General features: G+C 42.4%; 1 protein-coding gene across 5 annotated transcripts in view; it reads left to right on the top strand.

The window, feature by feature from the left end:
* The window catches only part of zswim5 (zinc finger, SWIM-type containing 5), a 252422-nt gene that overhangs the window by 124381 nt on the left and 101650 nt on the right, over nt 1-26391 (top strand). Inside the window, exon 1 of one of the 5 annotated variants that reach the window (XM_041207624.1) lies at nt 5474-5686. The exons of the other annotated variants lie outside the window; for them this stretch is intronic. Within the exon in view, the coding sequence (XP_041063558.1) occupies nt 5650-5686 (37 nt within the window). The 5' untranslated portion in view covers nt 5474-5649. Of the gene's footprint in view, nt 1-5473; nt 5687-26391 lie in introns of those variants that run through there. 5 annotated transcript variants of the gene reach the window in all.

The following is a 26391-nucleotide window of genomic DNA, read 5'->3' on the forward strand; positions in this document are numbered from 1 at the left end:
GTATAGGCCTAAAATGCTCAATCTCTTCTCATAAGACAAGCCCTGCATCTCTGCAATCAATCTAATGAACCTGCTTTGAATAGCCTCCAGTGCAACTGCACCCTTCCTCAAGTAAGGGGACCAAAACTGTGCATAGTACTCCAGGTGTGGTCTCACCAATACCTTGTACAGTTGCAACAGCGCTTCCCTATTTTTATGCTCTATTTCTTTAGCAATAAATGCCAAAATTCCATCTGCCTTCCTTATTAACTGCTTACTAGCTTTCAGCAATTCATGCACGAGGACACCCAAATCCCTCTGCACTGAAGCATCCTGAAGTTTCTCTCCATTTAAATAATAAGTCGCCTTTTTATTCTTCCAACCAAAATGAATAACCTCACAATTATCCACGTTAAACTTCATCTGCCAAATTTTGGCCCATTCACCTAATCTGTCCATATCCATTTGTAAATTTCTTATTTCTTCATTGCAACTTACTTTCCCACCTATTTTCATGTCATCTGCAAATTTAGCTATAGTACCTTCTATCCCTGAATCCAAGACATTAATATAGATTGTAAATAGTTGGGGCCCAAGGACCAAACCCTGTGGCAGCCCACTAGTTATAGCTCGCCATCCAGAAAAAGACCCATTTATCCTGACTTTCTGCTTTCTGTTGGTTAGCCAATCCTCTATCCAACCTAATATATTACCCCTAACTCCATGGGATCTTATCTTGTGTATTAATCTTTTGTGCAGCATCTTATCAAAGGCCTTCTGGAAATCCAGATACACTATATCTACAGGATCCCCATTATCCACTTTGCTTGTCACATCTTCAAAGAACTCTAGCAAATTAGTCAAACACGATTTACTCTTCATAAAGCCATGCTGACCCTGATGGATTGCATTTTGACTTTCCAAATGCCCCATTACTACTCACTTAATAATGGATTTCAACAATTTCCCAACGACAGATGTTAAACTAACTGGTCTATAGTTTCCTACTTTCTGCCTCCCCCCTTTTTGAATAAGAGCATTATATTAGCATTTTTCCAATCCACTGGAACCTTTCCAGAATCCGGTGAATTTTGGAATATTATAGCCAATGCATTCACTATCTCCGCTGCCACTTCCTTTAAGACCCTAGGATGTAGGCTATCCGGTCCTGGGGACTTGTCACCCTTTAATCCCAATAGTTTGCTCAGTACTTTTTCTCTAGTGATAGTGATTGTTCTAAGTTTCTCCTTCCCTATGCCCTCTGCAGTATCTGTTACTATTGGGGTGGTACTAGTGTCCTCCACTGTGAAAACTGAGGCAAAATATTGATTAAGCATCTGCCATTTCTGCGTTCCCCACTATTAACTCCCCAGTCTCATCCTGCAAGGGACCAACATTCACTTTAGCTGTTCTCTTTCCTTTTATATACTTGTAGAAGCTTTGCTATCAGTTTTTACATTTTGTGCTAGTTTTCTTTCATAATTTACCTTTGCTACTTTTATTATTTTTTTTCGTAACCCTTTGTTAATCTTTAGAAGTTTCCCAATCTTCCAGCCTGCCACTGACCTTTTCAATTTGGTATGCCTTAGTTTTTGCCTTTATGTTATCTTTCCTTGCTTAGCCATGGATGCTTTTCCCCCCTCTTACCATCTTTCTTCCTCTTCGGAATATATTTTACTTGGAAAGAATTAAATATCTCCTTAAATATCTGCCACTGTTCATCAACTCTGTAGTCTTCCTGCCCAGTCCACTAGGGTCAAATCTGCCCTCATCCCTATGTAGTTTCCTTTGTTTAACCCCAGAGCACTAGTGTGGGACTCAAGTTTCTCACTCTCAAACTGAAGTTGAAATTCTAGTATGCTATGATCACTCTTCCCTAGAGGATCCTTTACTATGAAATCATTAATTAATCCCATCTCATTACACAAAACCAAATCCAGAACAGCCTACTCCCTGATTGGCTCCACAGCATATTGCTCCATCAAAAAATCTCTAATACACTCTATGAACTCTTCCTCGAGGCTACCCTTGTCAATTTGATTAGTCTAGTCTATATGCATATTAAAATCATCCATGATTATTGCCATGCCTTTTTTACATGCTCCCAGTTTTTCCTGGTTTATACTATGCCCTACTGTTGAACTACTGTTTAGGGACCTATAGATTACTCCCACCAGGGACTTCTTTCCCTTGCTATTTCTTATTTCTACCCAGACTGACACTACGTCTTGCTCTCCAGTGCCTATATCATTCCTCACTATAGCACTGATCTCTTCCTTTACTAACAAAGCTACACCACCTCCTTTTCCTTCCTGCCTATCCTTCCGAAACAGATTCAACTCCCAAACCTATTCTCTCAGTAATCGCCACCAAATCATACCTATTTATCTCTGTTTGCACTGTTAACTCATTAATTTCATTCCAAATGCTACGCACATTCAGATACAAAACCTCTAAGTTTGCCCTATTGTCAATTTTCCCTACTCTTATGATTCTTTGGTGCAATATGGCGTTCACACACTTTGTCCCTTCCTTTCATTTTTTGGTAACAATCAGCCTCGTCACTAACCTGCACTCTTACCCTCTCCTTAAACTTTGTTTTTTTTTTATATTTCCATGCAACTGAACCCTCCCTAAAATTTAGTTTAAATCTACAACTCTAGTTATGCAATTCGCCAGGACACTGGCCCCAGCATGATTCAAGCGGAGCCTGTCCGAATGGAATGGCTCCCTCTTTCCCCAGTACTGGTGCCAATGTCCCATGAGTTCGAACCCATTTCTCCCACACCAACCTTTGAGCCATGCATTTACCTCTTTTAATTTTATTGACCCTGTGCCAATTAGCTTGTGGCTCAGGTAGTGAAAAGAACCATTTTGACTGTTTTTTAATTTAGCCCCTAGCTGCTCGTATTACCTCAGCAGAACCTCTTTCCTTGTTCTACCTATATCGTTGGTACCTACGTGAACCACGACAACTGGATCTTTCCCCTCCTACTCCAGGTTCCTCTACAGCCCAGATGAGATATCCTTAACCCTGGCACCAGGTAGGCAACACAGCTTTCGGGACTTTCGATCCTGGCTACAGAGAATAGTATCTATTTCCCTAACTATACTAGCCCCAATTACAACTACATTTCTCTTTTCTTCCCCCACTTGATTGGCTCCCTACAGTCCCCGCTCACGTCCACACAGGGAGCAAGAATCTTGAATTTGTTGGATAAGGGCAAGGGCTGAGGCTCCTGCAGTAATGCTACTTCCTGGATCCCTCTGCCTGCCTCACTCATTGTCACACCCCGCTGTCCCTGACCCCTGGCCGGATTTAAGGTAGTTAATCTAAGGGGTGTGACTGTCTCCTGAAACACAGTGCCCAGGTAACTCTCCCCCTCACTGAAGTGTCGCAGTGTCCGAAGCTCAGGCTCTAGCTCATCAACTCTGAGCCAGAGTTCCTCAAGCAACCAACATTTGCTACAGATGTGGTCACTAGGAACCACAATGGGGTCCACCAGCTCCCACGTCATGCAGCTACAATACATCGCCTGGCCCTGCATCGCTATTTTGTTTAATTAGTTTTTCAATTTGTTTTTAAACTAAAGACCAGTAGGAAATTTATCAATCCGTAAAATATTTCTCCTACTTACCTTTAATTTGAAAGCAAGTTAGAATAGAGATTCAAAATACACTTTTTAAGATCAGCTGGAACTCGCTCTCTCTGCTGAGTTGAAGCTGAAGTGTTAGGCTTCTGATCCTGGGCCCCAGTAGTCATCTTTAATCAGAAATCAACTTAGAATAGATTGATTCTAATAACTTCCCCACAACAGACATCAAGCTAACTGGCCTATAGTTTCCTGTTTTTTGCCTCCCTCCCTTCTTGAACAGAGGGGTTATATTTGCTACTTTCCAATCTGATGGAACCTTTCCAGAATCGAGCGAATTTTGGAAAATTAACACCAGCACATCAACAACTCATTAGCCACCTCTTTTAAGACCTTCAGATGTAGTCCATCGGGACCCGGAGACTTGCCAGCCCGCACCTCAATCAATTTGCTCAGTACCATTTCCCTAGTGATTTCAATTTCACCAAGTCCCTCTCTCCCGTTCACCTCCTGATATGCAGCTATTACTGCAAAGTTTTTGTATCCTCTAAATTGAACACAGAAGCAAAATATTTGTTCCTTTCTTCACCATTTCCTTATTATCTACTATTAACTCCACTCTGTCATTCTCTAGCGGACCAACATTTACTTTACTTATTCCTTTCCATTTTAAGTACCTGTAGAAACTCTTGCTATCTGTTTTTACATTTCTAACTAGCTTCCTCTCAGATTCAAGTTTCTTTCTCCTGATTAATCTTTTAGCCTTTCTTTATATTCTGTCCAATCATCTGTCCTGTCACTCATCTTTGCGGATTAAAAGGCCATTGTGCTCCTTCCTGCTTCAACCTCTGACTGAGTTGCGTTCTGCTCCCCTTGATTTTAGCCTCTGGTTCTGCTTCCCTGTATGGAAATTTGAAGTGCTTTTTTAAAAAAAGACAAAATTCTGCTCCTCTGTTAACAGCTTCAGCCTCTGGCTGCCTTCTCCTAGAAGACACTTTCTATTTTGACTTCCCTTCTCACTCCACTCTTGTTACATTAAAAAAAATCTGTCTCCGCTTACAGAAAAAAGACAGAAAAAAATAGAAACAGAAAATTAGAGCAAGAAGAAGCAGTGATACTAGGACACTGTATGCTTAGACATCCCATGAACAATGCCATTGGCTGTCCACATTAGCCTTACTTCCTGAGCTGCAACATTTGCGTCACTTGCAGTTCATCAACATTTATGATGGAAAAACCCTAGATCAATATTTTGTAGTAAAACAATATATGAAAATTTTGCTCTCATTTTGTTAATTGGCTCAAAATTAAACAGTAGAAAATCTGACCTGAAGTAGAGAATGTACGATGGACTAATTCACAATTTTCATGGAATAATAATGAGTTATGGAATTTAATCCCCTAAGTATCTATTAGAATTTCAGAATACCATTTAATAAAAGTTTAATTCAGACACCAGTCCCAGTGTTATGCTTTGTGATGTCCCAATGTTTATTAAGCAGCAAATATTTTGATACAGCATAAACAACTTCACGAGATCTGTGTGAGTATTTGTACACATGTATGTATTGTGTACTAAAAATTGTGAGTGGTCTCAGGATTCCAAAGGTGCTTTGAGCATAGTCATTACCAGTACATTGAGTACACTGGGGTTACACTACATCAAGTAACTGCCAATAAACTGACGTTGAACCGTTTATCTGAACTCTTGGTGACGTACTGGATTATTACTGGATGGTGCAGTATCAGTGTATTTACTGGAACATGACAGACATCTGGTAAAGGCAGCTAATGGATAAGCAATTTCTACTAATATATCCTGATATCCTTTCTAGCAGAAAAGAATTCCAAGAAGCTCATGTTACCAGCTAAGAACCATAGCTCTTGAAGAACAGATTACCACCTGATCTGTACCAAGCTGAGTCAAAAGGTCCAGCCAAGCATCATAAATCAACTTGTCAGACAGGGCCAAAGCTAAATGTCGAACTCTTCAAGAACTTTCTTTGCCTTAGACCTTGCAACATAACTTGAACAACTCTGCAGTTTGATATTCCTCCCCAAGTGATGCAGAAGATGAATGGAAATAGCCTGTTCTTCAGGTCTTCAAGACTTATGTAGGTATACAGGAACACATAGATTGGCCGGGTGGTTAACAGTGAGGTTGAGTGTCTTGGGCTACAGGAAGATATAAATGGGATGGTCAGATGGGCAGATAAGTGGCAGATGGAATTTAACCCTGAAAAGTGAGTGGTGATACACTTTGGAAGGAGTAACTTGACAGGGAAGTATTCAATGAACGGCATGACACTAGGAAGTTCTGAGGAACAAAGGGACCTTGATGCGCGTGTCCATAGGTCTCTGAAGGCAGAGGGGCATGTTAGTGGGGTGGTGAAAAAGGCATATGGGACACTTGCCTTTATCAGTCAAGGCATAGATTACAAAAGTAGGGAGGCCATGTTGGAGCTGTATAGAACCTTGGGGAGGCCACAGCTGGAGTATTGCATGCAGTTCTGGTTGCTACATCCAGTGATTGCACTGGAGGGGCCACAGAGGAGATTCACCAGGATGTTGCTTGGGATGAAACATTTATGTTATGAAAAGAGGTTGGATAGACTCGGGTTGTTTTTGTTGGAGCAGAGAAGATTGAGGAGCGACCTGATCGAGGTGTACAAGATTATGAGGGGCATGGACAGGGTGGATAGGGAGCAGCTGTTCCCCTTAGTTGAAGGGTCAGTCACGAGGGGGCATAAGTTCAAGGTGAGGGGCAGGAGGAAAAACATTTTTACCCAGAGGGTGGTGACGGGCTGGAATGTGCTGCCAGGAAGGGTGGTGGAGGCGGGTAGCCTCACATCCTTTAAAAAGCATCTTGATGAGCACTTGGCACGTCACAACATTCAAGGCAATGGGCCAAGTGCTGGTAAATAGGATTAGGTAGGTAGGTCAGGTGTTTCTCATGTGTCGGTACAGACTCAATGTACTGAAGGGCCTCTTCTGCATTGTGATTCTGATACTGCAAGTGCAAGCACCAAGACTGGTTTGATGAGAATGATGAAAACATCTCCCATCTTCTCAGACAGAAACAGCTTGCACACGTAAGTCTTCAAACAGCCCCACAGTCAACAACCAAGCATCAAGCCTGTAACAATCCTAAACACAAGCTCCAGTGTGCTTTAAGAGAATGATTGTTAGAATGGAACTGCTGATAAGCTGTAACATCTAGCTGAGAGTCGCGATATCTGTTTATATAATGTGCTGAAGACTGTGTATGACCCACCAACCACAACCTTTGCTCCTTTTCTAAAAGCTGTTGAAAATGAATGAAAATGAATGAAAGTAATCAATGGCAAGACAGCTGTAATGGAAAGGTGGTGTGAGCAATTCACTGAGCTCCTCAACAGAGACTCCTACATTCTCTGCATCAAATTGCGTAGTTGCCTGAGAAAGAAAGCCTTTCTCTTCCTCCTTCCTTTGAAGTGATAAAGGCAATCAAATCAACCAAACAAAGACAAAGCCCTTGGCACAGACACAGCAGAGATTTGTTTGTTAATTAGCCGTCTTCAGGAATATTTGGTATCAAGATAAAGACCACGAGGATGCCAACATAGTCAGCATCTGGAAGTGGAAATGATCCAAACACATATGCGTCAACTACCAAAGAATAAGTTTTCTTTCAATCACAGGAATAATCCTTACAAAGATCTTATTAAACTATCTACTGGACAGCCTTGTGGATGATGTCCTCCTGGAATCACAATGTGGTTTAGGGCTAATTGTGAGATAGCCAATATGGTGTTTGCAACAAGACATCTACAAGAAAAGTGTAGAGAGCAACGTCAAGATCTATCTATGCTGTTCATACACTGCCAAAGCTTTGGTTAGGTCTAAGTCAATCTGGTCTAAGGCACTTGCTAGTGCATCCAAACTAGGATGTCCAAACAAGTTGGTTAAAATCCTGTACCTACTGTATGATGGCATGGTGAGACGTGTTTGAGTCTGTGTGAGATGTCTGATGCTTTGCAGTAACCAGCAGCATTAAAGTAAGGATGTGCCATGGTTCCCCAACTATTCAATCTCCCTTTGCTGCAGTGCTTAAGGAAGCCACCAGAAACATGCCTGCAGGCATCAACATTAGGTTCCATTCAGGGAAGCTCTCCAGACTGCATCCTCCACCAAAGTCACAGAGACAGTAATCAGAGAACCTCTATATGCAGATGACTGTGCACTAGCTGCCTGCAACAAGGAAGACATCCAGACTATGGCAAACAAATTCTTGAGAGTTGCTAAAAACCTTTAATCTCCAAATAAGTGTCTCCAAGTTGATATGATTCAGCCAGCATCAGGCACACTCTGTGTAGTACCTGACATAGAAAAATTCTTATATCTTGGTGGTGTGCTCTCTATCGATGCCACTATTGATGAAGATATCCCTGTATACATCCAAAAAGCAAGTTTTGCCTGTGGCTGATTCCATGATTGTGTCAGGAAACAGCATGGCATTACGCTGAAGACTCAAATCAAACTGTATCAGCCCTTACTATCCTGCTGTATGGTGCAGAATCCTGGGTCTACTATAGTTGCCAAATCAAACTCTGGAATGCTTCCACCAAAGGCACCTGAGGTCCATCATGAGAATTTGATGGCAGGACAAGATCACAAACAATGAAGTCTTCCATTGTGCTGGGATCAACAATGGAGACCACCCTCCAGAAAATTCAACTTAGGTGAGTAAGCCATGTCTCCTGCATGGATGATTACAGAATCCCCAAGCAGATCTTCAATGGAGAACTGTCTCGAGGCAAATGGCATCAAGGTGGTCAGTACAAATGGTATAATCTAAAAAAGAGCCTTATGAAGGTCTGCATTGCAGACCACCTCTCCTGGAAAAACACTGCAGCTGATCGGTCCATGTGAAGGCAAACACAAAAACATGTTTCAGTATGTTTCAAGGAGCATCGATGCCAAATTGGCAACATCTGACGTGCCCAGAAGAAGGCCAGAGGTACTACAGCTGTAGAAGTTCTCTTCCCTGCAACTCCCCCACCCCCAACCCCAGCAGCAACAACTGCCACTTCTGCGGACATCCATGCTAACCCTCCTAGGACTCTTAAGACATGAGGGGTCCCACAGAAGATGTTGAAATTGCTTTATACCTTGGACATACTCAAGCAATGAGGAGTTTACTACAAGTGGTCTTCATACCAACCCTGCATGACTGCCAATAATCAATCAATTGGATCATTCTCTACTGTTGAAGCAGAAATTCAACCTGGTGGCCTCCAGAAATGGCACATAAATGGAAGCTGGGAAACCTATCATTAGTGCTGTACCTGAACTGTAGGGTATTTGTTGAAAAAGAGGCAACTTACACCTCTTTTTCCTACTTCCTCCTCACTTGATCCTGCTTCCTGCAATCCTTCCTCCATCTCTCTGTCCCCCCCGCCTGCTCGCTGCCCTTGCCTTCGCCCTCCCTCACCCCCACGCCTCCCTCCCACCCCCCCGACCTCTTGATACCCCTCCGAACTTGCAGCCCACTGACCACCCTGCCCTATCGTGCCACCCCGCCCTCTCACACGTCCTCTTTCTCATGCTGCCTCCTTTCTCACGCTGCTGCACTCTCAATCCTTCTCTCCTCCTCCACACTCAATCCTTCTCTCCTCCTCTCCCCCCTCCTCCCACTACCTTTACCCCCTCACTCTCATCTCCCCCTTACGCTTTTTCACTTTGATCAAATCATTTGTCAATACCGTGTGAACATGAAGACTGCATTTGATCTTCACACTTTGGTATCTGCAACACCATGGACGAAAGACCAGTGTGTTTAGGTGTTTAGCGCAGAGGAGATAATGAAAAGTCTTTGCTATTATTAGGCCCTTCTCCCTTGGGAAGGGATGTCAAAGTAGTCCTTTTTCAATTTCTCCAGACCAAAATGGAATTGATAAAATAACTTCTGAGATTCCTACTAAATTTGTGGATTGATTCCCTGGAGATTGTTTATTTCCTTTCCAAGATAGCCCTGCTCTTGGAGAAAATGTGGATTTACCCTTTCATGTAATTACTGCCTTAGCCTTGCAGTGAAACCCTCTTTTTCTGGACAGTGAGCAATGCTGGATATTTTCTGTCCTTCAACCCCTCTGATCACAAGCTATACTCCAGTCTAAAAGAGGTATTCTGTCATCCTGCCAATAACATGTTAAAACATACGCACATAACAAGGAAGTGCATAAAAGTAGCCAGGGATGACTCTTGTGATTTCCTTTGTTTGCAGTCTATGGAATAGCCCACAATTAAGTGATTTCATAATGTGAGCCTCCAAGGCATTCCAGAACTTAATACATTCTTCTATAAAACGAATGCATTAAATTGGCATTGGCAGAGGCCTCACAACAACCCTCATGCCTGACTTGTTTCCAAGGAATAGTGTATAATGTGTCTTCAATGAATAAAACTGTTTACAATGCCTGCTCCCTCCCCCACTATTACCGCAAAGTAATTTTTTGTTCCCTCTGTTTAGTGCTGATAACCTCCTCTGGGGATCTGCCCAGTAGGTAGTGTTGAGCCCAAAATTTGCTTTTACAATACTTTATATGAGCCCTATACTTGTGCTGCAGGCTCCCTAAAGCACAGTTGTGCAAGCTGCTACTATCCAAATGTAAAACTGCCATCAATAGCTAACAGTGGCAGCCCAAAAGATCTACAGCTTCTGCCATTGAAGTCCCTTTGCTTTCTGTTAATATAGTTTCCCTCACTGTTGGACTGCAGCTCTAAGGCCATTTCTATTGCCCTTCCTCCCCTACAAACCTTTCCTGCAAAAATAAAAATTACACTGTTTACATTGGCTCATGTTAATAAATAAAGAAAAAATGCAGAACAACTTTTTAAACATAGTCTCGAGTGTTTGCCTGAAGGAAATGGTGGCTTTGTTTTTGCAAATTGAAATACATAGACAATAAGGCAATGCTCAAAGAATAGGGGAGAAGATTAGATATATCAAGCAGTGGTGGGGTTGCAAATATTGACTTTTACTTGCCTATAGATGAAAAAGAAAAAATAATCAACTTGCATTTACATAGTTTTACGTCATTGAAGCACTTTTGAAGCATAATCACTGTTGTAAAGCCACAAATGTGGCAGTCAGTGTGCACACAGCAAGCTCCCACAATGTGATAGTGGCCAGTTAATCTACTTTTAGTGATGTTGATTTCGGGATAAATATTGCACAGGATACTAGGGATAACTTCCTTGTCTTTGAAATAATGCCAGGGGATGTTTTATGTTTCCCTGAGAGAGCAGGTGAGGTCTCAGTTTAACATCTCATGCGAAAGACACCAACTCTGAATGTGCAGCGCTCTTTCCATACTGCACTGGAGTGTCAGCCTAGATTTTCATGATAAAGTTTCTAGCGTAGAACTGGAGGAAGGGAAGACTGAGGGAGGTAAAGAACTGAATAGTTTAGAATAGAAGGAGTTTGACCCTTCACTGTCACTGGGTCAGAATTCTGGAACTCCTTTCCTAATAGCACTGTGGGTGTACCCACACCGCATGGACTGCAGTGATTCAAGAAGGCAGCTCACCACCAACTTCTCAAGGGCAATTAGGGATGGGCAATAAAAGCTAGCCAGCGACACCCATGAACAAATATAAAAAAAAAGAATAGCAGTCAGTGAGAGGAATCTTAATTTCAACACAAGAACATTGGTGGGAGGGGGGAGATATTTTACTATTTTGAAGAAGTGACCTAGTGTGATCAACTGCAGAGTTATCTTTTATGGCATGGAGAGTCATTGAAAGTCTCACCCGTTTTGACTTGGTTTGAATTGAAGATCTGTATTTTGAGAAGGTGATCACTGATTCACCCAACCTCTAGAGAAAAAAGTAAAACTATATGCCATAAGTAGGCTATTCTCTTCATTCGAACATAGCAGTGAACACCCATTCCTCAGTAATAATCGTGTATAATGTCAATCATTGTAGTTTTGCTTGCATGAAATTCCTTATTAGACTTCACCAAACACATTTTTGATTACATATTTAATTCTGTTTTTATCTTATTGTTTAAATGATGAACCTTTTTAGCATTTTGGGGAGGGAACTGAAGCAAAGAAAACTCAAGATCTAACACAGTAACCTCACGGAGCAAAATGGTGATGCTTTTTACAGGTCTGCAGTGATTTTTCATATTTCTGCAATTATGCATGCATATTTTTTTAAAAATTGGCTTAAAAGGTTATTTTGCCTTCTGCTGTCCGAATTGATCTTTGATTCAATTCAGCTGGCAATCACTGAGTCAAAACAAACAATCCACTGATTGGAGCAGAGTCTTATTTAAGGAGATTAGCTACCTTTAGTTTGCAGAGTACCTATAGTTTGCACAGAGTAAATGATACCAGTACAAAAACAGAATTACCTGGAAAAACTCAGCAGGTCTGGCAGCATCGGCGGAGAAGAAAAGAGTTGATGTTTTGAGTCCTCGTGACCCTTCTGTTGTATTGGAGCACCGAAGTTTAGTTTGAGTGGGAGAATGCAAGCTCAACTTCCCCTCGATTTATTCAATTCTTGACCTCACCTGCTCCAATTTGAGATATTTCAAGCCAAGAATGTGGGGAAAAGGGGAAAGAATTGGATTAAGTTTCTGGACTGTACCTCATGCCATCTTAGAGACAGCATCAGTGGCGGTTTTAGAGTAGGCTACGCGCCGGCCTTCTGAGCAGTAACGGCCTTGAGTTTGAGCTGATTGAAGAACAGGGACAACATATGTATATGGGGAAAAAATAGATGAAAATAAATGACCAATATACTCAATTTAATTACTAAAATATAAATCATGAACCATGTATAATGTATGGACTACACAGACACAAATCTTAGCAGTCGAGAGCTGTTTCTGAACTATGAATCTGTCCACTATCACTGTGATCATAAAGAGGCCTCAAGCTTCTTTTTTGTGGCCTGTAGGATTTGTCACAGCAGCAGCCAGTATAACAATTGTGTAAAACGTTAGTTCGCTAAAATATTTTTAATGCCTATATGCATGATATTAAGAATTTATTTTTAAAAATTGATCTCCAGGTTGTCCACTTTTTACCATTCAATATTTACATATATGTGACATTGTACTGACATTGCGCTTTTCACAAAGAAAACCCTTATTTCTACACGTGGCAAGTTGCATATCATTGAGACAATCATCCAAATACAAACAGATTTTTTAAAGAACTAAAGAGCATGTAGTTGTTCATGTGGCACTATTTCAAGTGGCAAGCCCTATCATTATGAAGATTATATAGAAGCTTCAGTGACTACCAGTCCTCAGAATCTGTTTCTGGTGCAGTCAACAAGCCACTTTGTAAGGCTTGCTTGTTGCTGTGTAAGCTATCAATGTAACGTGTGATAATGATTGTAACCAAAGAAATTTGCAATAAAAATACATTTTTGAAGAGCTGGGGATTAGCAGGAGCTTAGTGCAGCTTTGAGCATGAAAATCAAAGCTGACACTCCAGTGTATTATTGAGGAAGCATTGCACTATCAGAGGTGCCATCTTACAGATGAGACGTTAAACCAAGGCCCTATCTGCCTGCACGGATGGATGTAAATATCCAATGGCACAGTTTAGAAGAAGACCGGAGGAGTTATCCCTGGTATCTGGCTAATATTTACCCCTCAATCAACATTGCACAAATATATTATCTGGTCATTCTCACTTTACGTTTGTAGGAGTTTGGGGTGTGCATATTGATTACCATTTTTGCTATATAAAGCAGTGACTACACTTCAAAAAATTACTTCATTGGCTGTAAAGCGTTTTGAAGCGTCCGGTGAGAAAAGTGCTCCATAAATGCAAGTCTTTTTAGTAGCAGTAGTGCTCAGTGTGGAACACAAAATTAGCTGTTAGTGTTCCTGTGCACTTTTAGGTGTTTGTTAAGTAGAGTTGCAAAAATTTGGGTGTAGGTACTTTTCTTACCACTTTGACTAGGGAATGAGAGCTCAAGGAACAAAATAAAAACAAATTATAGATACCTTCAATCAAAAGTTTTATTGTTCTAATGTTGATCAGGACAGAAAATTAATTCTTGACTTAAAACATAGTATGCCCGGTTTTATTTATTTCTGTATATTGTATTTAAACAATCTAAATTTTGGCTATTACATTTGTCTCAATTTTATTTTCATTAAAAGAAAGCCAATCAGTTAAAATATGTGGCAAGAGAAAATAAAGTTTTGACAGAAGAATTAAAATGGCTGTGCTCTTTTTTTAAATAAAAGTATCAGGATATGGACAATTGTTCCTTTTTTAAAAAAATTAACGGAAGGCTTAGTTAATTCTGGACCTTTCTGATTTGTAAGCAGAGTCCCTGACAAAATAAAAAACTCTGAACTGTGATTATTTAGAATCAATTAAACTTTTATGATCATGAAATGATACAATTCCACCTTAGCAGCTGAATACTACCTGGCAAGGTAAAATATTCCTATTTTTATGAAGTAATAGAGACTTAATGTGAGCAATACCTTTTGAGATGCTCTAATATCTATATATAATTTTCATGATTTCACTGTCAGTTAAAATATAATTAAGATGCTTTATAAATCTAAGTTTCTGCTTTGCTTCTGTATCTGTTTTGCTCTTTTTCTGCTCCAAATCTTTGTCCCTTTAATCTCTCTCTCTCTCTCTCGTACTCTTAGGATTCTCTTTCAGCTTTGTAACATAGTTTTTATTGTATTTCTGTTTGTGACTGAATCTAACTTTGACTAATATGTAAATCTCTCCTGCTTTCTGTCTCCTTTCTTTTCTGTATATCTCAGATATATTAGTTTATTGACATACTCAATTTTAATGCAGCACTTTTGCTTGGGGTACACAAAATGACAATCACTTGTACCAGCTTGGCACATGGGATGACACAAGTGCACAATGAAGGGAAAAGAATGAGAGACTCTGGGCTTGGGCCAGGATTTGGAAGTGAAATCAGTCTGCTAATTAGTCTATTATTCCTTCTATAATGTGCTTCTAGCAGAGAGTTCCAAAGTTGCACAATCCTCAAGAGAAAAAATTTCTCCTCATCTCTGTGCTATAAGCGCAACCCCTAATTTTAAAACAGTGCCCCCTAGTTCTGGACTCACCCACAAGAGTAAACATCCTTTCCATGTCCACCTTGTCAAGACCGTTTATGATCTTTTATCCTTCAATCAAGTCACCCCTCGCTCTTCTAAACTCCAGTGGAAACAAGCCCAGCCTGTCCAACCTATCCTCATAAGACAAGCTGCTCATTCAAGATATCAATCTTGCTAACGTCCTCTGAACCACCTCCAATGCATTTACACTCTCCCTTAAATAAGGTGACCAAAACTGCACAACAGTATTTGAGATGCAGTCTCACCAATACCCTGTATAACTGAAGCATAACATTCTTACTTTTATATTCAGTTCCTTTTGTAATAAAGGATAGCATTCCAATAGCCTTCTTGATTACATGCTGTACCTGCATACTAACTTTTTGTGACCCATGCATGAGAACACCTAGGTCCTGCTGCACCTTGGAATTCTGCAGTCGTCCTCCATTTAAGTAATACTCTTTTTTTTATTTTCCCTGCCAAAGTGAACAACTTCACATTTTCACACATTATACACCATCTGCCAGATTTTTGCCCACTCACTCAACTTATCTATAACCGTCTGCAAACTCCTTATGCCCTCGCAACATACTTGCCCACCTATCTTTGTGTTGTCTGCAAATTTAGCTACCATGCCTTCGCTCCCCTCATCTAAGTCATTGATGTATATTGTAAAAAATTGAAGTCCCAGCACAGACCCCTGCAGGACACTATTCATTGCATCCTGCCAATCAGGCAAAAACCCATTTATGCATACTCTCTGCCAACTAGTCAATCCTCTACCCAGGCTAATATGTTGCTCCCTATACAATAACTTTTGATGGGCACCTTATCAAATGCTTTCCGGAAACTCAAGTACAGCATATCCATAGGCTCCCCTTTATCCACAGCGCATGTTGCTCCTTCAAAGAACTGCAACAAATTGGTCTAACACAACCTCCCTTTGACAAAACTGTGCTTATTCTTCCCGATTACCTTGTGTTTTTCTAAGTGCCCAGCTATAACCTCTCTATTGATAGACTCTAACCCCTTCCCCACAACAGACATTGAGTTATCTGGCCTGTTTTCTGCTTCCCTCCCTTCTTAAATAAAGTGCTTATACTTGCTACTTTCCAGTCTGATGGAACCTTTCCAGAATCTAGTGAATTTCGGAAAATTAACACAAATCTATTATCTCATTAGCCACCTCTTTTAAGACCCTAGGATGAAGTCCATTAGGACCCAGAGACTTGTCAGATTGCAGCTCCATCAATTTGCTCAGTACTGCTTCCCTAGTAGTTGTAATTTCACCAAGTTCCCCTCTCCCCTCTATCTCCTGGTTTATAGTTATTACTGGGATTTTTTTATATCCACTATAGCGAAGACAGAAGCAAAATATTTGTTCATTTCACCTGCCATTTCCTTATTGTCTGCTATTAACTCCCCATTCTCTAGAGAACCAACACTCAATTTACCTACTCTTTTCCTGTTTAAATACCTGTAGGAACTCTTGCTTTCCATTTTTACATTTCTAGCTAGTTTCCTCTCATACCCTAATTTCTTTCTCCTGATTAACTTTTTAGGCATTCTCTGCTGTTCCTTATATTCTGACCAATCATCTGACCTGCCACTCATCTTTGCGCAGTTATATGCTTTTTCCTTAAGTTTGATGTTTCCCTTAACTTAAGTTAACCACAGATGGTGGGTCCTCCCTTTAGAATTTTTCTTTATAGTAGGAACATACTTATTCTGAGTATTTTGAAGAATCCCCTTAAATGTCTGCCACTGCTTCTCTATTGATTTTGGCCTAACTAGTATCCCAGTTACCTTCAGCTAGCTCAGCTTTCATACGCATGTAACTGACCTTATTTAAGTTTAAAATACTGGTCTTAGACCCACTCTTCTCCCTTTCATACTGGACATAAATTTCAATCATATTGTGGTCACTGCTATCTAGGGGTGCCTTTACCCTAAGGTCATTAATTCTGTCACGTTACACATACCAAGTATAATATAACCTTCTCCCTGGTTGGTTCCAGGGAGAATATGTTCTCTAAGAAACTATTTCAAAAGCATTCTATGAACTCCTCATCCAGGCTACTACTGCCAATCTTTTTTTCAGTTTATATGTAGATTAAAGTCACTCATGATTATTGCCGTCCCTTTATCACAAGCACCCAATATTTCTTCTTGTACGCTTTGTCCTTTATTGTGGTTACTGTTAGGGCGCCTGTAGACTGCTCCCACTAGTAATTTCTTTCACCTTACTATTCTTCGTCTCCATCCAAATTAATTCTACATCCTGATCTCCTGAATCGAAGTCATCTCCAACTATTGCACAAATGCCATCCTTGATTAAGTGCTACCTCTCGACCTTTACCTAGCTTCCTATTGTTCTCGAAGGTCATATGCCCCTCAATATTCAGGACCCAATCCTTGTCCTCCTGCAGCCACATGTCTGTAATGGCTATCATATCACATTTATTTACTCAATGTGCACTATCAATACGTTTACTTTGTTATGAATGCTACGCACATTCAGATGCAGAGCCTTTGGATGTCACAAAGATAACAAAAAGACAAAACTAATCATGGTTTTTTTCTTAGGTTTTTTCTCCCTGACCCTTCCTGCCATTCTCCAACCCTCATTTCCCATATTATCCTTTTTTAACCTTGTCTCTACTCTTTGATATACCACATCTTTCCACATTTGATCCCTTACCTCCACTGTTTAGTTTAAAACTCTCTCCACTTCCCTAGTTATGTGGTTTACAAGAACACTGCTCCCTGCATGGTTCAAGTGTGGACTGTCCCAACGGTACAGCCTCCACTTTCCCCAGTACTGGTGCCAATAGAAACATAGAAACTAGTAGCAGGATTAGGCCATTCAGTATGATCATGGCTGATCCTCTATCTCAACACCATATTCCTGCTTTCTCTCTATTACCTCTTGATGCCCCTAATATCCAAATAGTTATCAATTTCTTTCTTGAATATACTCAGTGACCCAGCCTCCACAGCCTTCTGTGGTAGAGATTTCCACAGGTTGACCACCCTGAGTTTTTTTTTATTATTCATTGGATGTGGGTGTCGCAGCATTTATTACTCATCCCTAATTGCCCTTGTTCAGAGGACATTTAAGAGTCAACCACATTGCTGAGGTCTGGAGTCACATGTAGGCCAGATCAGGTAAATGCAGCAGATTTCTTTCCCTAAAGCGCAGATTAGTGAACCAGATAGGTTTTTACGACAATCGGCAATGGTTTTATGGTCATCATTAGACTTTTAATTCCAAGATTTTTATTGAATTCAAATTTGACCATCTGCCATGGTGGAATTCAAACCCGGGTCCCCAGAGCATTACGCTGGATTACAGCCCCAGCGACAATACCACTATGCCATCGCCTATCCCCCAGTGAAGAAATTTTTCCTCATCTCAGTCCTAAATGACACACACACTAGTCTATACTGATCGCAGCCTGACTGTCCCCCATGGCACCACATGCATGTCTCCTGCATGCAGCATTCATCAGCATGCAACCCTTGATCTGTCTTCTGCCATTTCAGCTCTTCATTCAGCAACCAGGGCTCCCTCGCTCGTCCCTCCTGAGCTGCTGTGTTTGAAAGTACTGCTGGCTGCCTTTACAGAGCTGACAAGTGGGAGGAGCCATCCACTTCGGTGGTGCAGACAGGGGACGTCCCAGTTCAGACAATGCTGGCGCCATCTGTTAAGGCAGCAACGTCAAGTCGCTTTGGACCTCCCTGCTCACCATTGATGGACAGGCACCTAGCTGGGATACTGGGTGCCCAATCCATCTACCACACTGACAATGACCACCTGAGGTCATTGCCGATGTGAGGGCTTGCAGTTCTGAGCGCATCCCCCAGAAGCTCTGATTCAGCTCCTGGAGCAGCCTTTCCATGAGAGTTACCACTCTCTCCATGGAGGGGGCAGTAAGCTCAGCCATGAGGGTTATTGCATTGCTCATGCTCTGCATGGATTCCTCCACAATGGAGACCATGGCATGTATTCCCTCAGGTAACTCCGCCAGATCCTCCCGCACACCCTGCTGGACTTCCAGTATCTGCTGCCTCAGGGACCACTCCAAAGGCACATCATCAGCCACCAACTGAGCATGTTCCTGACCCCCAGCAGTCCACCAACTGCCGGCGCCCTGGGCACTCTCTGCCTCCGCCTGCACCTCAAGCAAGTGTGAAATGTCCTCACCGCTGTGCACTGAGATACTATCCAACGATCTAATGTGCACTGAGGTGCTATCTACCCTGGTGCATGCCTAGCTGAGAGGATGTGACACTGGTGCGTTTCAACAGTCTGTCCCCTCTGGGGTGAGCAGCGGGCCTTCAGGCTGCTGACCCCGACGTGCTTCGTGAGCCTGAAAAGAAGAACAAGGTCATGTCATTAGTTGAAGTCATTACACTGGTACTGTGCATGCCTGGCACTCAGATCAGGGTGCCCTTGTCTTTCCATTATCAATGGGGATTCCATGTTTGAGGTTCACATCAATATAGGGACAACAGTGGAATGGTTGCAATCACAGACATTCTGACCTCGGTGCACTGCATTTTTACCTCCAAGTGGCACCCCAACTTCACCCTGGCCGGTTGACCTGGGCGCATGGTGCCGCTCCAGCTCATATCTACTCAAGACGCTATTCCGCAACCTTTCTGCATTGTTGTGGGATATCTTCTTCTGAAAGGAGAGAGGAGCATTGATTAGTCCACCCTGTACCTGCATTGCCATTGCAGCCTGGTTAACCCCAGCAGAGGAATACCTCGCAGGGCTCAGCCAAATCGTGATTCAAGACATTCATTCCAAGCAGCCAGGGTTCACCCCCTTGACCAGATGCTGCCTCATTGACATTTGCTACTCACATTCTAAGAACTCTGAGGTCTGGCGGGGGGGTGGGGGTGGGGGTGACAGTGGGGCCAATCTTAACTGCTGTGCTAAGTGACCCATACCAACACGGTATTCACACTTCCTGTTGCAGAAGATCATTGTACTGCTTACGGCACTGCACCCATGTGGGCCTCACCACATCATGGGAGCTCACCCTGAATGCCACCTCCTCACAGGCATTTTTGGTGATGTGGGGGAGGGGCCTCCTCCTCCCGTCCTTGGGAACAAGTGTATCTCAGCGTGCTGCCACCTCCTCCAGGAGGGCAGCAAGACACTCATCAGAAAAAACGCAGGGCCAACTGCCCCACCGACCTGCCCTCCCGTCTGCCGTGTTCAGCATGGAGGTTCTCCATACAGAGGGTCCTTTGAGCCAGTGGAAGCCTTCACATGCCTGCCACTTTTGAATCAGCTGCCGGGTCTCCATTGGACCCGGCGGACATTGGGCCCCTGCCCGCCCCTTCTCGCTGTTGCGTGTTGACCTTAATTAGCCTGCCCATGTAAAATGGTGGTGCCATTTACATTGGTCAGGTTCCCAACTGCTCCCGCCGAGCCTGCCCGACCAATGTAAAACCCTGGCCAGGATCTTTCATTTTATTGTCTCCAGTGGGGTCTTCGCAGACCCGACCTTTCATCCTGATGAAGTGGAATGTGAAATGCATAGCGATACAAATTGGGCAGCCATTTTTTTGGCAATGATTTTCAGTCATCTTTTTTAGCATGTTGTTTTAAAGTCTGTTCTTAAAAGTTCAAGTCCAGGCTTCCAGCCATTGAATTAAAGATCACAATTTGAAATAAGCACATCTTCATGACAGGGTGTTCAAGATGTATGGATAGTCCAGCTTTCTTTGACATCAAAAATACAGGCAGTTTTATATTAATGTATGGTCTATTCAAAAAAATCAGCTAAATTTTTTCTGGAAGATGAAAGGAAGAGAGGAACAAAAGTTGGTTTATTTATGCCATTTCATGAAATAGGTCCTGATTCCTGATTGCAAATTTAGTGTTCCCAAGACATGCTATATTAAGTGATGTCAATCGGTAGGATATTTCAGAGAGAAATGCAATTTTAAACTTTTATCTAAAGATGCCTATCTGCATTTGTTTTACCCACAGTGTTTTGTTAGTAACAGTGATTATAGATTTAGGAGAAAAAATATACCTTATTTTGTACCGGGGCAACATTGGGACTAATCATGTTTTCAGTACAAATCCAGATGTTACATATGTCAGACGGGAGATATCATTCCAGTAAAAGTTCAAACAACTCAGCAGGCAGTTTGTGGTGTTCAACTGTACTTCAGTAACAATGACAATGCGATGCACAACATACAGGCACTGTGTCGAAATGTATAGACTTTTGATAGTAGGTGCTACCTTTCCCATCAAATTCAGTGTGCAAGAATTCTGAACATTTTTAACTTACTAACAGATCTTTCATGGTTGTTCCCATTACAAGGCAGAGTAAACTCTGTTCACTAACATAAAAATATTGTGCGTTACGTGGCACAATGTGTTATTGGAGCATTGATTATGATGATTGTATTCTGGTATAATTACATGATATTATGGGATTTTTGTCCATTTGGAAAATTAAAATCCACAACTGGTTATTTTTCTGTGACAACTGTTGATCAGAAGACTTGTTATTCAGAAAATGAGTGGCCTTTTTACATCTGCAAAAAAAATCAACATTGCTGTGTACATCATACATTCCTTATTTTCACATAATCATTTTAGCCATGCCTATAAATGGCACCTGACTAGGCTTTCCCTTTATTAAGTCAGTGTCTCTCAGTTCTGCCAGCAGCAGCAAGCTTCTACTGGATGGACCTTCAGATACTAAATGATATTTCACAAAACATTTCCAAGTAACTTCTCCAGCCATGGCTTAGTTGGTAGTCCTCATGCCCCTGAGGCAGAAGATTGTCAGTTCAAATCCCACCCCGTAAGCTTGAGTACGTTATGTAGGCTGATATTCCAGTACAGTACCACAGGATTGCTACACTATCGGAGGTGCTGTCTTCTGAATGAGATGTTAAACACAAAATATCCCGTGGTGTTGTTCAAAGAAGAGCAAGGGAGTTCTCCTGGATGTCCTGCCCAATATTTTATCCCTCGACGAACTCACAAAAGCAGATTACCTTCTCATTCCCACATTGTGAAACCTTGCTGGGCACAAATTGGTGTTTCCTACATTACGATGGTGAACACATTTCGTTGGTATTTTATTAGCTGTTAAGTACTTTAGGACATCCTGAGATTGTGAAAGGCACTATACAAATGGAAGCCTTGCTTTCTTTAGGATTATTCCTCCACCTGTTGGGCTTCATTCTTCCACCTGTTCAGCCTCTCCTCAATGTGCTTTTTATTCTCCATAGAGCTTGTTCATGCCCTAGCCCCCCACCCTTTGAGTTGCTGAGAACCTGTCATTGTGCTGTGCTGTTATTTAATGTTTTTAACCTGGGCTGAGCCATTTGGAACCCTTTTATTCGGCAGTCCACCAGGCTTTTGCAAGACACAGATCGTACCTTCTGACTGTTTCTAAAATTCCAATCCCACCCTTACCTGGTTTAGTCCTGCCATTGCCTTCTGCAGCCTCTGACTTTCTGCAGAAACATTTTCCATCATAATGTTTTCCTGATGCATACTGGGATGTTTCCATGCATTAAATGTAAGTTATTGTGGATGGAATCAAACCAATATATAATTGACTGACTGTGCCATTATTTCCAATGGTCATCCCATTATAAATTTTCCTTTGTAAACAGTGGCTGCCTATCATAATGTAGTTGCAAGTTCTGGTCATTGACCTGAATTCTTTCTTTAAATCTCTCTCCATCGCAGTTCTAGTCACCTGGTTTTGGGTGCGTGCCTGCCAAATCCTATCTTTTCCCGGTGATATAATGGTATTTTCTGTTTGTTGTGGTGTTAGGGTGTCTGGCTGGAGCTTAGCACTTCAGGCTTCGTGCTCTGTCCCATTGAGACTTGTAGCCTCTGCGTCTGTGACCCTTAACCTTGTGAGCTTCACCCCCGTCCCAATCTGCACACTTTTGTTTGGGAGCTTTTCTCGTCATGGCCTGCACCACCAGTGAATTTATACATGACAGGCATTTTTTAAAAGTGCTTAAACTATTTATACCACATGCAAATATATTAGCTGCTCAAAGTGCTTTAGCACAAATTCTTTTGTGCACCCCTTATTAATTTGTTAGCGTTCCCTCTGCTCACCCTCTACACTGTTGCATACCAGAAATGTGTTTGTTTGTTGCTGTGCTCACTGTTCCATTCGATTATTGATTTCCTATGCCTGTTAGTCTGTGAATTTATTAATTCACCCCATCTGCTTTTTTCAATGAAATTGACTAGTTTATTAATTATAGCTTTGTTTAGCTTTGCTGTAGTGTTGTTAGTTGCTGGTGGCTGCTGCAGCATTAGATAATTAGTTTAATGGCATCTACCCCATTAGTTTATTAAATAACTGATATTTTCATTGTTCTTAGCACGGAAATGTCAGCCTAGATTTCATGCTCAAGTCTGAGTGGGACATGAACACAGGCTCTCCCAACTCTTGAGGCAAAAGTGCTGCCACTGAGCCACAGCTGACATCTGTCACTCCAAATAAAGCTTCCCACCCATACTAATGGCCACCCCTCAACCTTTAACAGGGCCCCTGTATTCTGCTGGTCTTCATCATAGGAAACGCCATCTCTTTCATTGTATCCCTCACGTCTTATATCCCCTTAAGCTCTTAAAATCCCACTTCATTCTGGAAGAAAACTCTAAATCCACTTTCAGACTGCCAACTGTGCAGCCTTTTCCCCTCTCCTTGCCACAATGTTTCGTGCACAAGCAGTAATTTAAATAGGCCAACTTGCGTGCAGCCTGTGCGGGGACTTCTGTGTGACCACACAGATTAGAGGGAATATTGGTAGGTGTTCAAACATGGAGTTGCAGGAAAGATGTGCACAGATTTGGGATTTTGCACAGAAATGGGAGGGTGGACATGCAGAGCTAGTTTATAAGGATTAGAGTGGGCTTTTTGAGAAGGTGTTTGATAATGGCAGATTTGAAAGATAGCAGGACAATAGAATATGAGCACGAGGACCAGGAAGGGAAGGCCAGCAGTCTAGTGGGAATGAGGTCGAGAGTGCAGGAGGTGGTTCTCATGGAAAAGATTGGGCCATAACTTCGAGTTTCAGGGTGTCGTATCTGGGGATACCCCAAAGATACACTGGGGAATCACCCCTCCCTCACTCATGCCCTCCACTAGAAGTTCCCAGGTAGGGATTGCATGGCAATTGCCTTGGAAGTGCAAACTTTCCATGGGCAATTGCCCTGCATTGGGAACCATCCGAAAATTGCAAATTAAATTGCAAACTTTGGATGGCTCTGATTGTGCTGCCTCAATAGTTACCCAGAGAAAATTAGAATTAAAACCACTTCAAGCTTCTGGGAACTATTGTACAGATCCACACCAACCCCCAGCACCGCCTACCGACACCTCTGCCTCCAACACCCCATGGGACTTCCATCCCACCCCTCCCCAGCAGGATTTTCGTGCACCCCCTAAAGCCCAAACCAACCCCCAACCTGACTGAACCCCCCCCTCCCCCCCAGGTCTGGCCTGACCCAACCAGACTCTTCACCCCCACTTCCTCAAAATCTTACCCATTTACCTTAAACACTCCACTTGCCAAAGATCTTTATAACTGGTTGGACTATTAAACTTACCTGGTTTACAGCAGCTAGTGCTGTTTTAAAAAACAAGGGTGTGTGGCTTACTCACCTTTGATTCTATAGTGTTCCATGCCAGGCCCTGGGGGCACACTACACTACCTGACCTTGCCAGACCTTAGAAGGTCAGATGAGAGAGGATCATTTAAATTTGAGCGGAGTGGCAATCTGACTCAATTGCCACTCCATTGAGAGTTACAGCCCATTGACTTGGAGAGGTCATGAGGGGAGCTAAGAGAGAAGCCAGAAGAAGAGGCAGGTTCATGGTTAGGGCAGCGGAAATCCTTGAGGGAAGCATGACATAGTGGGGAAGGGAAGGATGCATCAGACACAGCTGAATAGATGTTCTCCATCTTGGTGACACAGAAGTCCATGAACTATTTGAACCTGTGGGAGGCAGTGCAATAGTGGTAATGTCATTTAACTAGCAGTCCTGCTTCCCAGGCTAATGCTCTGGGGTCATGGGTTCAAATCCCCACCGTGGCAGCTGGTGTAATTTAAATTTAGTTAATTATTCTGGAATTAAAAGCTGGTCTCAGTAATGGTGAGTATGAAGCCATTGTTGATTGTTGTAAAAATCCATCTTGTTCACTAATATTCTTTAGGGAAGGAAATCTGCCATCCTTCTCTCATCGGCTAGTCTGGCTGATGCACAGCAATGTAATTATTTTCTAATGCCCTCTGAAATGGCCCAGCAAGCCACTCAATTCTCCAGAAAAGTCAAGTAAATCCAGACAGGACGCCCAGCATCAACCTAAGCACCAGAAATGACAGTGGCGCACCCAGCCCTGTCGACCCTGCAAAGTCCTCCTTTGGGGCCTTGTCCCAAAATTGGGAGAGCTGTCCCACAGACTAGTCAAGCAACCGCCTGACATAGTCTTACTCAATAAATCATACATTACGGACAATATCCCAGACACCATCATCACCATCCCTGGGTGTGCCCTGTCTCACTGGCAGGACAGACCCACCAGAGGTATACAGTAGGAGGGAGTTGCCCTGGGAGTTCTCAACATTGACTGCAGACTCCATGAAGTTTCTTAGCATCAGGTCAAACAGGGACAAGGAAACCTCCTGCTTATTACCACCTACCCCTCACCCCTCAGCTGATGAATCAGTTTTCCTCCATGGTGAACACAACCTGGAGGAAGCACTGAAGGTGGCAAGGGAATAGAATTTACTCTGGGTGGGGTACTACACCAAGAGTAGTTTTGTAGCACCAGTATCAACTGAGCTGGCCGTCCTAAAGGACATAGCTGCTAGACTGAGCCTGTGGCAGATGATGAGGGAGAAACCTAATGACCTTGTCCTCACCAATTTATCTGTCCCAGATACATCTGTCCATGACATATTGGTTGGATTGGCCAACACACGATTCTCATGGAAACCCATCTCACGTTAAGGATATTTTCTATTGTGTGGCACTACCACTATGTTAAATGGGATAAATTTAGAACAGATCTAGCAACTCAAAACCGGGCACCCATGAGGTGTTGTGGGCTATCAGTAGCAGCAGAATTGTATTCAATCATAATGACCTGGCATATGCCTCACTCTGCTATTACAATGAAGCTGGGGGAGCAACCTATGATTTAATGAAGAGTGCAGTAGGGCATACCAGGACCAGCACCAGGCACACTAAAATGAGGTGTCAGCCTGGTGAAGCTACAATACAGGACTGTTAAGTGATCCAGCAACCAACAGATCAGACCCTAGGTCTAGCGTCCTACCACATCCAGTAGTGCACAGTTCAACATCTATTTGGAGGAGGAGGCTCCACAAATATCCACATCCTCAATGATAGGGGAGCTCAGCACATCAGTGCAAACGATAAGGCTGAAGCATTTGCAACAATCTTCAGCCAGAAGTGCCAAATGGATGATCCATCTCTGCCTCCTCCTGAGGTCCCAAGCATCATAGATGCCAGTCTTTAGCTGATTCAATTCACTCCATGTGATATCAAGAAATGGCTGAAGGCACTGGATACTGCAAAGGTTATGGGCCCTGACAATATTCCAGCAATAGTACTGAATACTTGTGCTCCAGAATTACCCACGCCCCTAGCCAAACTGTTTCAG

This window comes from Carcharodon carcharias, chromosome 16 (assembly GCF_017639515.1).
Source record: "Carcharodon carcharias isolate sCarCar2 chromosome 16, sCarCar2.pri, whole genome shotgun sequence".
NCBI lineage: Eukaryota > Metazoa > Chordata > Chondrichthyes > Lamniformes > Lamnidae > Carcharodon > Carcharodon carcharias.